General features: G+C 43.9%; 1 protein-coding gene across 2 annotated transcripts; it reads left to right on the forward strand.

The window, feature by feature from the left end:
- The first annotated feature begins 37 nt into the window (after positions 1 to 37).
- Positions 38 to 11,005, forward strand: Slbp (stem-loop histone mRNA binding protein). 2 transcript variants are annotated; one of them, NM_001130988.1, is made up of 8 exons: positions 807 to 907; positions 1,023 to 1,139; positions 2,759 to 2,863; positions 5,669 to 5,728; positions 6,096 to 6,233; positions 7,805 to 7,954; positions 9,326 to 9,407; positions 10,103 to 11,005. In NM_001130988.1, exons 1-8 carry the CDS (start codon positions 849 to 851, stop codon positions 10,217 to 10,219), a joined length of 828 nt encoding a protein of 275 aa, NP_001124460.1. In that variant the 5' UTR covers positions 807 to 848; the 3' UTR covers positions 10,220 to 11,005. The 2 variants fall into 2 exon arrangements, with proteins under 2 accessions (XP_038948368.1, NP_001124460.1); XM_039092440.2 differs by lacking the exon at positions 2,759 to 2,863 and having other exon boundaries at positions 38 to 907.

Raw genomic sequence — 11,005 nt, forward strand, 5'->3', positions numbered from 1 at the left:
TCTGATGAGTATGGTCACAGATCAGAAAACAGTTTTAGAAACTAGTGCTTAGTGCGTTTAGAAGGACAAACCCTTTGATGGTGCCACGTAGTTACCACCTCCAACCCACCCTCTGTCCTCTCGCTGCTCTGGGTTAGACCATCTTACAACTAGGACAGGTGGGATTTGCAGGGGCCCGGCCTTCGTGCTGGTGACTCAAGCACCAGAGACGGCCTTGCAGGGGAAAAAAAGGCAACTAAGTTTGTTGGCTACTAAGGGATAGCTTGTACGGTTTTAAAATTGTGGGTTTAAACTAGAGGCGGGCGCACCCGGAGGACAGTGGCGGTGGGTAGGAGGGGCCAGTCGGGATCCCGGACAGTATCTGGGTGTTCCACCCTCGCCGTGGCCGCGCCTCCTTTGAGTGGCAGTGGCGCGCACTGCCCAATCTCCCGCCAATACCCCTTGGGCCCGCGAAGGGGCGGCCAATCAGAGGCCCAGCAGCTTCAGCGCCAGCCTCCTGGAAGGCCATAGGGGTCGGGGAAGGTCTCCGGTTCCTTTTCACCTAGTCGGGGTATCCCATTTTTCCCGCCCTTCTGGACGGCTGCGTAAGGCGTTGGGGTTTAGCGACTGCCTGCAGTTCTGAGGCTTAGGTCGGAACCGGGTCCGTCAGCCGGGCGCGCAGAGCCGAGAAGGGCTCCCCCACAGGTGCAGGTCCGGTGGTTTCGTCCGGCCCCGCGCGCGCGCGGGAGTTATTGAGGGGCGGGGCCCTGCGCACTTAAGGGCGGTTGGGCTAGGCAGGCTCAGACCTCTTCTGTGCTGTCGCTGGGTGAGGTTCCTGCTGGTGAGCTCTCCTTCAAACCACCGCCGCCATGGCCTGCAGACCTAGAAGCCCACCCCGTTACGGGAGTCGCCGCGACGGCGGTGCGAGGTAAGCGGTCATGCGGTTTTCAAGTCTTCGGTTTCTAGTCTCTCTGTGAGGTAGGGTTCCTTGAACCATCGGTGCTTTGGGGGCCCCGCCCACTGACCGCAGTCTGTGTCCTCAGCCCGCGGTCTCCTGCGCGATGGAGTCTCGGACGGAAGCGCAGAGCGGACGGAAGAGACCGGAAGCCTGAGGACTCCGAGGAAGGCGAGCTCCAGACTGCAGACCATCGACCTGAAAGGTGGGCCCCGACTCGGTGGGAACGGGTGGGTCACTCGGGTCTGGAGGCGAGCCAAGGGGGACCCTCATCTTATGGCACTCGGTTTTTTGAAGCTGCTGGAAGAGATTAGGTTACTCTGGAGATTCTATTCAGTTTTGCTCAGTATTAGAAGCTTCTTACCAGCGACTGGAAGGTAGCAGCAAAACTGGTTTTATCCGGAGTGGGTCAGCCTTTATATTTATCACGAATAGTGTCAGTAATGTCACAAGACTGCTACTTTTAACATCTTGTTAAAATGTTTCGACTTCCCAGTTCTTCCCCGCTGCCCCAGAGAGAGAGAGACAGACAGACAGACAGACAGAGTCAGAGTCTGTCAGAGACACAGAGACCGTCTGTCCGTCCGTCTGTGAAATTAGGTTTTATTGCCTGAGTGAAAGCAAGATTCAAACCAAAATTGAATTCCTAAGTTACTCATACTTCTAGTTGTTCTTGGGGCCTTTCCTTCTGATAAGACTTTGCCACGGTGTTTAGATTTTTCTCTTTTTCTTATGAAGCATTGTGCTGAAGTCAGTGAGGTCTCTTTGGTAGCCTGATGGAGGTGGACCAGCAAGTGAAATAGTAATTCTGAGAGACCAAGAGTGTTTTTAAGAGTAAGCTAGTGATCTGGACTCCTCAGAGAAGTGCTTTCTTTAGGGACCTTTATGTAGTAATGGATGAAGAGGAAGGTGATCTCAGAAATAAGAGCTGAAGCTTTGAACCCTGCCATGGTCTCAGTTATCTGAAAGTGTGTGTGTGTGTGTGTGTGTGTGTGTGTGTGTGTGTGTGTGTGTGTGTGTGTGTTTTAAGACAGGGTTTCTCTTGTGTGACCTTGGCAGTCCTGGAACTCACTAGGTAGACCAGGCTGGCCTTGAACTCACTGAGATCTTCCTGCTTTTGTCTCAAGTGCTAGGATTACAGGAATGTGGGTTATTACTCAGCAAATTATCTTTAACTCAAGTATTGGGGGTAAATTTTTAAAGATAGACTAATTATTCTTAGTGCAACCAAAGTTAGAACTGTCAGGCTTGTTGGGGAGTCTTTAATTCCAGCACTCGGGAGGGTGAGGCAAAAGGATCTCTGAGTTTAAGGCCAGTCTGGTCTACATAGTAAGATTTTTGTCTTAAAAACAAAAGTAAGAACTTTAAATCCACAACACTCATATTCTCACCCATTTCACACTGATGGAGGTGCCTCTTATGTAGTGAGTCTTGTGCATCTAAAAGATAAGCCTCATCTGTTTTGGATTCTCACTGTGGGTTGGTCACAGTTTGTAGCACTATGTATTTTTGTTATCTGGAGTCTTTAAGATCCCATAATTTGTTTGCAGCTAAATGAGTGCACTGAAGCCAGACATAGTGGCTATCACCTGTATTCTCAGCACTTAGGAGGAGGTAGCTGAAGCGTGAGAGTTTTTCAAGACTGTGGTGAGAGTCATCTGGAAACAAAGCCTAGTTTCATAGTAGGCAGGTAGACTTGTCTAGTGGAGTCCAGATAGGCTTTGAGAGATCATCTAGACGCTGCCAAAGCCGTGTCATATTCTTTCCTCAAAAACCTGAGACAAAGTACTTGCAGTTTAAATGCATTTTTTTATTTTATTGTAGCTTTACAACGCCTGAAGGCCATAAGCCCCGTTCTAGATGTTCTGACTGGGCAAGCGCAGTTGAAGAAGATGAAATGAGGACCAGAGTTAACAAAGAGATTGCAAGGTACACACTTTGTTGTGGCTGGACTTGGCTACTTTGTAGGTTCTCCCTCCCTTTATCTCCCTCCCCCCCGTTTCACCCCCTTACTAGCTAGGGAAGAAGGATAAGAGAGTGGGGGGAGGTTCTTTTTTTTTTTTTTTTTTTCTTCTTTTTCTTTTTTTTTGGAGCTAGGGACCGAACCCAGGGCCTTGTGCTTGGTAAGCAAGCGCTCTACCACTGAGCTAAATCCCCAACCCTGGGAGGTTCTTTTTTGAATCTAATGTCTTTCTCTTTATGTGGCGACTAACAACCTCAACTAACCTGCTGACCAACCACCAAGCACTCTCCCTGCCATTGGCACTAGCATTCATACCCTCTGAAAGATTCCCAGAGTTCCAAACCGCACACAACTGCAGAAACTATCTGCAGCTGTCAAAACCGTGCTTCTGGTAGAGCACAAGGCAAATCATAGTCGTTGCCAAGCAGCCCCATACCTCCACACCTGGTATTAAGATGAATCTATTATTTTTGTGCTTTTTTTGTTTGTTTTGTTTTTGTATTTTCCAGACAGGGTTTCTCTGTGGTCCTGACTGTTCTGAAAGTCACTCTGTAGACCAGGCTGGCCTCAGCTCAGCCACCTTCCTCTGCCTCCCAAGTGCTGGAGTTAAAGGTGTGGGTCACCACTTCCCGGCTTCGGCCTATTTCTGTGTTTTTCAAAGAAACCAAAATTCTAGAATTCTTTTTTTTTTTTTTTTTTTTTTTTTTTTTTTTTGGTTCTTTTTTTTGGAGCTGGGGACCGAACCCAGGGCCTTGTGCTTCCTAGGTAAGCGCTCTACCACTGAGCTAAATCCCCAGCCCCAAATTCTAGAATTCTTAATAAACTTCATAATATGTTTTTTCAGTTACTAACTATATTCATAGGACATCTTAAAATAATGGTTCTCAAAAAATCTGTTTGGTATTCTTGCTCATTCATTGGTAATGAGTTTGCCTAGCATGATGAATCCCCAAGTTTATTGATCCAACTCTTTTTTATTTATTTTATGTATATGAGTACACTGTAGCTGTCTTCAGACACACCAGAAGAGGGCATTGGATCCCATACAGATGGTTGTGAGCCACCATGTGGTGGCTGGGAATTGAACTCGGACCTCTGGAAGAGTAGTTGGTGCTCTTAATTACTGAGCCATCTTTCCAGCCCCATCTGTTGTCTTTATGGTAGTCAAGTACAGTATTTTGGGCGACCTAGAATGATTTTCAAAGGATTGAAAAGATCATAGGATAGTTCTTGAGGTATGCCCGACAATTTCAAATAATAGTGTAAAACAGTTGGGATGCAGGGGAAGTTTCAGTGGATGGAGCACTTGCTCCACAAGAATGATGCTTGGAGTTGGGATCTCTAGCTGGGTGGACATGTGGTTTGCCTTTAATACCAGAGCACATGGGAAGCAGAAATGGAATGCCCAGTGGCAAGCTCGCTAGACTAACCAAACCAAGACCCGCAGTATCCTCTGTAGGGAAAGACACTTGCTGCCTGATGGCCTGAGTTCAGGGCCTGGGAACCAGCTCCTACAAGTTGTCCTTGTGAGAGCACACATAGTCCACACGAACACAATAAAAATCTCTGGGTTCATACAGAGATCTTGCCTCCATAAAATAGAAAGTGCCTTTGAAAGACACTGATAGACTCTCTGGCTTACTCTTGCTTATAAGATTCCAGAAAATAGCTGGATGTGGTTACACATACCTTTAATCCTCTCATTGGGAAAGCAGGTATATCCTGAATTCAAAGGCCAGCTTGGTCTACATAGAAAGTTCCAGGGCTATACCTAGTTCTGTCCCAAAAAAGAAAAAAGATCTCAGGAGAACCTGAAAGAGGAAGAACATGCCGAAGGCTGTAGCACATAAGCCTTAATCTTAGTTTATTGTGGGGTGGGTGGTTTTTCCGGACAAGGGACAAGGTTTAACCTTGAATTCCTGATCTTTCTGCATCCACCTCCTGAGTGATGGGTTTCGAGTCATGTCACCGTGCCCTGTTTGTGGAGCTAGGGGATCACATTCAAGGCTTTTTACATGCTAAGCAAGCATTCTTCAACTAAGCTATATCTCTAGCTAGGGAACGGAAGGAAAGATAGATATTTGGGTTTTTTTTTTTTTTTTTTTTTTTTAAGGTCAGGATTAAAACTTATCTGGGACATAAATTGCAATCAAATAGACTTAAAGAAATAATGCTGGCCCAGTGAGATGGTTCAATGGGTGAAATTTGCTTCTAAGACCTAAGTTTGACCGACCCCCACCCTCCACCCCTCCAGAACTCAGATGAAAGGGGCGAGCTGGCTCTTAACATTTGTCCTCAGACCGACACATACGTGGCATTGATGTATACTCTGTAGTACCCGCATGGTGGCTCACAGCTGTTGGTAACTCAGACCTCTTGTATATGAATGTTTTGCCTGTGTGTGTGGATTTCTTTTTGTGCCCTACGTATGCCTGTGTCCATAGAAGCCAGAGGAGGGCATTGGATCTCTTCTTTTGCTGGAGTTAACCACCATGTGGGTGCTGGGAATAGAACCTGGGTCCTCTGGGAGAAATGCCAAGTGATCTTAAGTGCTGATCCATACATACATTGTCTCCAGCCCAAAAATGTTTTTAAAGAAAAAAGTAGTGCATTTCCTGTTCCAACCCAAATCTCTAGAGTTTTAGTGCATTCTCCCATCACCAAATCATGCCTATTCAGAGAAAAAGCTTCCTTTTTGTTGTAGAAACACTGTTCTGTTTGTTTCATGTGTTGCATACTTTTTAAAAAGCAGTATTTTATTCTATTCTCAGGTACAAAAGAAAGCTACTCATAAATGACTTTGGAAGAGAGAGAAAATCGTCATCAGGAAGGTACATGCTGAAACATTTCTAATTTGGTAATGACATTTTGGGGGGGGGGACTATCGCCCCAGCACTTATTGGTAGTTTGTTCTTCATTATTGTGTGCTGGAAATTTCCATAGTACGGAATCTGGGGTTTGTTGTTCTTGTTTAAGGTGATTTCTGTGTAGCCTTGGCTGTCCTTGAACTTAGATCTACCTGCCTCTGCATCCTTGGTGTTATGATTAGGTGTGCCACCACCTCCTGGCCCAGGTTCTGGATCTTGGTAGGATTCCTATTTCAAATGGAGAGGGGGACTGTTTGTGTTAGTTTTTTTTTCTTTTCTTGGCACCTAATGATCTTAAATTCAAAGCTCATTTAATCTTTATTCTTTTCAGTTCTGATTCAAAGGAGTCTGTGTCTTCAGTGCCTGCTGACGTGGAGACAGATGAAAGTGTCTTGATGAGAAGGCAGAAGCAGATCAACTATGGGAAGAACACTATGGCCTATGATCGATACATTAAAGAGGTGCCCAGGTAGTGTCACACAGGCCTGTTCTAACCCTGTTCCACAACATTGTGCCTGTTAAGGAGCTGCTTATATTAGACACATACGCTAGGAAGTGTTTATTACTAACTCATAAGAATTTACATGCAGGGGTTGGGGATTTAGCTCAGTGGTAGAGCGCTTGCTAGGCAAGCGCAAGGCCCTGGGTTTGGTCCCCAGCTCTGGAAAAAAAAAAAAAAGAATTTACGTTCAAACCAAGAATAGATTGGCATCAGAAAGGCTGTGGATGGGGGGCTGGGGATTTAGCTCAGTGGTAGAGCGCTTACCTAGGAAGCACAAGGCCCTGGGTTCGGTCCCCAGCTCCGAAAAAAAGAACCAAAAAAAAAAAAAAAGAAAGGCTGTGGATGTTTTGACATCCTCAGGACTTAGAAAGTGTGTCATTTTATAGAGTATGTAGTTATTAAAATACACAATAGGAAAGTAAACAATTATCTAATTGGAGAGCTGGGCATGGTGGTATTTTAATGATTGTGTGTATGAAGCCTGGTCATGGTGGACATACCTTTAATCCCAGCACTCAGGAGGCAGAGACAGGCAGAGCTCTCAGTTCAAGGACAGCCTCGTCTACAGTGTCAAGACAGCTAAGGCTTCACAGAGAAACCCTGTCTAGAAAAACCAGAGAGAAGGAGAGATTATATATGAGGGTTTTTCCCCTCTGCATGCATGTACAGTATGCCATGTGCATGCCGAGTACCTCTGGAGGCCAGACGAGGGTGTCGGAGCCCCTGGAACTATAATTACAGATGGTTTTGAGCCACTCTGGATTCTGAGAGTCCTTAAGTGAAAAAAAAAAATCATTACCCTGTCTCCCCTTTTTCTCTCTTTTCCAAGGCAGGATTTCTTTGTGCAGCCTTGGCTGTCTTAAAACTCACTTTGTAGACCAGGCTGCCCTCAAACTTAAGAGATCCACCTAACTGCCTCCAGAGTGCTGGGTTAAAGGCATGTGTCAGCTTTATTGTTCTCTTGAACAGACATATAATATGGCTGTGTATATGTGTCTTTTAAGCAGAATTGGGATTAAAACATTTTCTAGAATATGGGGTATTTTTTGTTTTGTTTTGTTTTTTTCTTTTTTTCGGAGCTGGGGACCAAACCCAGGGCCTTGCGCTTGCTAGGCAATCGCTCTACATCTGAGCTAAATCCCCAACCCCTAGAATATGGGTTTTAAAGGAATAGTAAGATTTTAAGAAAGGGTCTTGCTGGGTGTCTTTTATTTACCATTCTGCCCCAGCCTCCCAAGTGCTGAGAGTATAGGTTTGTGCCTGGTTGAGATACTACTTTTAGTGGATTTCTTTGTTCGCCTTATGGACTCTCAGTCATTACTAGGTGTGGTAGTGCATGCTTTTAATCTGGGCAATCAAGAGGCAGACATGGGAGGATCTCTGAATTTGAGACCAGCCTGATCCACATAGCAAGTGCTGAGCTTACATATGGAGACCCTGACTATGAAAAGCTAAAAATAAATAAAAAGAAAAGAGAATATAAGTTATTTGTTAAATGTTGACCTCAAAGTGTGCTAAGGTAATCTTATGTCCTGCAGACACCTGCGACAGCCTGGAATCCATCCCAGGACCCCCAACAAATTTAAGAAGTATAGCCGGCGGTCATGGGACCAGCAGATCAAACTCTGGAAGGTGGCTTTGCATTTTTGGGATCCTCCTGCTGAAGAAGGGTGTGATTTGCAAGAAATGTATGTCTTTGTTTCTTTCTTTATCTCCTGTCACAGTGACAGATTCCCTGGACACTGTTGAGAACAGACACTAGCCTTCAGGCTTGATTTATTATTGCACAGTTGTGGATGCTAGGAAGGAATTTGAGAGTTAGAAAACAGCTCAGTCTAGGACACTCGGCTGTGTGTACATTTCAGAGGAAAACCTTGGGTGTCAGTTCTTTATACCTGTCTGAGGTAGGTTCTTGTGTTCACTGTGTTTGTTACTTTGGGCCAGGTAGCCTTGGGAGCTTTCTTTGACATGCATTCTGGGATTCCAAAATTAGAAGCTTCTGCCTATTTTCCACTGAGCAATATCCCCAGTTCTATTTGAGTGGGTTTTTTTTTTTTTTTTTTTTTTTTGGTTTAGATTTTGGACCTAGGGTTTCTCTGTAGTCCTGACATCCTGGACCTAGAAGTGTAGACCAGGTAGGCCTTGAATGTAGAGTTCCTCCTGCACTCCTGAATACTGGGATTAAAGGTTGCACCACTATCTCCTGTCCTCTTTTTAGTCTGGTTTATACATTTTTTACGTATGGGTGCTTTGCATCTATGCCTGCAAAACAGAAGGCATTGGATCTCATTATAGGTGGCTATAAGCCACCATTCAGTTTTTGGAACTTGAACTCAGAACTTTTGAAAGAGCAGTTAGTGCTCTTAGACACTAAGCCATTTCTTCAGGGCTCATAGACCCCAATTGATTCATGCTAGGCAAACACTGTTCAGACCAAGCCACATCCCTAGCTGTATCTTTTTGGTGTTTTGATCAGGGTCTTAACTCTGTATCACAGGCACACCTTGAAGTTCTGACTTAAAAGGTATTGACACCCTACCATTCCTCTCTTGCTACTACTTTTCAAGAATGTTTACAGGGCCAGGAATTAGGACAGCCAGAGTGTATAGATAGATAAACAAAAAAGGGAGCTGGAGAGATGGCTCAGTGGTTAAAGAGCACTGACTGCTCTTCCAATTCCCCACATGGCAACTCATACCTGTCTAACTCCAGTTCTGGAGGGTCTGTCATTTTCTCACAGACATGTAGCAAAACACCACTTTACATGAAAGGAAGAAAAGAGAAGGAAAGAAAGAAAAGAAAGAAAGGAGAATCGGGAAAAGGATATTTATGGATATATGTGAATAACAGCATAGATTCTCAGACTAGTCCTCCAAGCTGGGTGACCTTTCACCTGGGAGTTGCTGCCAGCTTTCTGTGTTGGGTTGATTGGTCAGGAATGAAATTTGGCAAATGTGAAATGTTCCATGGGAAACAACACTGTTGTGGGTGGTGTTTGGCTTTAGCAAACAACCTTTCTGATTGTAACAGGTGACTGATAAGCTTATTTTATTTCTTAGACAACCTGTAGATCTTGGGGAAATGGAGACAGAATTCACAGAAAGCAGCTCTGAGTCCCAGACAAGTTCACAGGATAACTTTGTAAGTACTTTTAGTCTGTCTCTCAGCTTGGGTGTTTTAAGTCATTTGAGTTATGACTGGGGGTGGTAGAGTATTTTAATACCAGTGTGCGAATGAATTGAAGGCATTCAAAGCAGAGGTGTGCTGATCTTTTAAGTTCCAAGCCAGCATCTCTAACTTCCAGGCCAGCATGGTGTGTGTGGCAAAATCCAGGCCTGCTAGGTTGCTAGGACTACATAAGGGCTTCCCTCATTTCCCAGTATAATCTTTCTCATTGGTTTAGTAGTTAATGACGTCGTACATTTGTTCAAATCTGTTCACATTTATACAGTTTACCTAAAAAGATGCCCTTATATCTGTGAATAAGACCTTGCACTATTGTATATAGGCCAATATTGTATATTTGTATATATATAATACCTAGATTCTGAAGTGGCAAAACATAAAAGACTTCAAACACAAGCAGTTATAAGCTATTCTTTTGCCATATTTGGTCATGGCCATGAACAAAGATGCATTGCCTTATTCTGGCTCCCATCTGTGTCACTCCAGTTGTACTCAGGTTTATTGATCCTTTTCATAGTATACCATGTGGTTGTGACAAGTCAGAAATGAATATGTATATACACTAAAGAAATGTCTTCGTGCTCAGAGTAATAACTAAGGTGAAGCTTGTGCGATGGACTGATGCAGGTGTGACTACCTCTATTTTCCAGGATGTATATGCTGGCACACCCACCAAAGTCAGACATGTGGACTGCCAAGTGGAGGACGAGTTTGATTTGGAAGCTTGTTTAACTGAACCTTTGAAAGACTTCTCTGCCATGAGTTAACTGCCCCCTGGTGGTTACTCTGAGAAATACTTGGCTCTGCCTGGCTGCCTGGAAGGCATGAGTTGCTGTGCATTTGTATTTGTTTTCTCTGTTAAGAATTTATTTTCTCATGATAAATAGTTTTTCTTGCCTTATTTTTATGTATGGTGAATGTGTTACGCATGTTTTAAATTGTAAATGAAGCTGAATCCAGTGAAGACTTAACCCTATTACCTTTCTGCCTCCTAAGTTAGACAACAGGATGCGTGTGGTTTTCTACCAGAACTTGGGACTCCAGCTACCACGTTTCAAATGGGTTGGCCACGGATTTTAACCGTGTGTTTATGGGACCAATTTAGAATTGGCTGCCCTTTAGGTAACTGATGAAGAATTCTCAGTCAGGCAGCTGCAGTGACTTTGTAAAAACTTATTTTCTGGTCTTTTATCAATGTGAATGTAGCTTTCCCTCATACAGAGCTCTGAGCAAAGATGTTAAGCTGTTATATTAATGGGCTTTTATGTAAGTTATATAGTTTTAATTTGGAACTTGAAATAGCATTAGTGTGAGGTAAGTATTTTAGTAAATGCTCTGTGAGTTGATGCAGAAGAGAGGAAGAGAGGGATTTAGAAAGAACTTTGTTTTTTTTTTTTTTTTTTAATGATCAGTTAATTTACCATGTAATATTGCTGTAAATGATGTGTACAGATAACTCTGTTCATGTATTCAATTGTAAACTTGTCAATATTTGCATTTCTATTGCTTTTGTATGGAATGATAATTGCAAAAATAAAGATGCTTTAACTGAT

This window comes from Rattus norvegicus, chromosome 14, assembly GCF_036323735.1.
Source record: "Rattus norvegicus strain BN/NHsdMcwi chromosome 14, GRCr8, whole genome shotgun sequence".
NCBI lineage: Eukaryota > Metazoa > Chordata > Mammalia > Rodentia > Muridae > Rattus > Rattus norvegicus.

Coding starts and splice junctions, on each gene's coding strand:
- Slbp (NM_001130988.1), top strand. CDS start 849: ATGGCCTGCAGACCTAGAAGCCCACCCCGTTACGGGAGTCGCCGCGAC. Junction 2,864..5,668: donor GTTAACAAAGAGATTGCAAG/GTACACACTTTG, acceptor TTCTATTCTCAG/GTACAAAAGAAAGCTACTCA. Junction 5,729..6,095: donor AGAAAATCGTCATCAGGAAG/GTACATGCTGAA, acceptor TATTCTTTTCAG/TTCTGATTCAAAGGAGTCTG.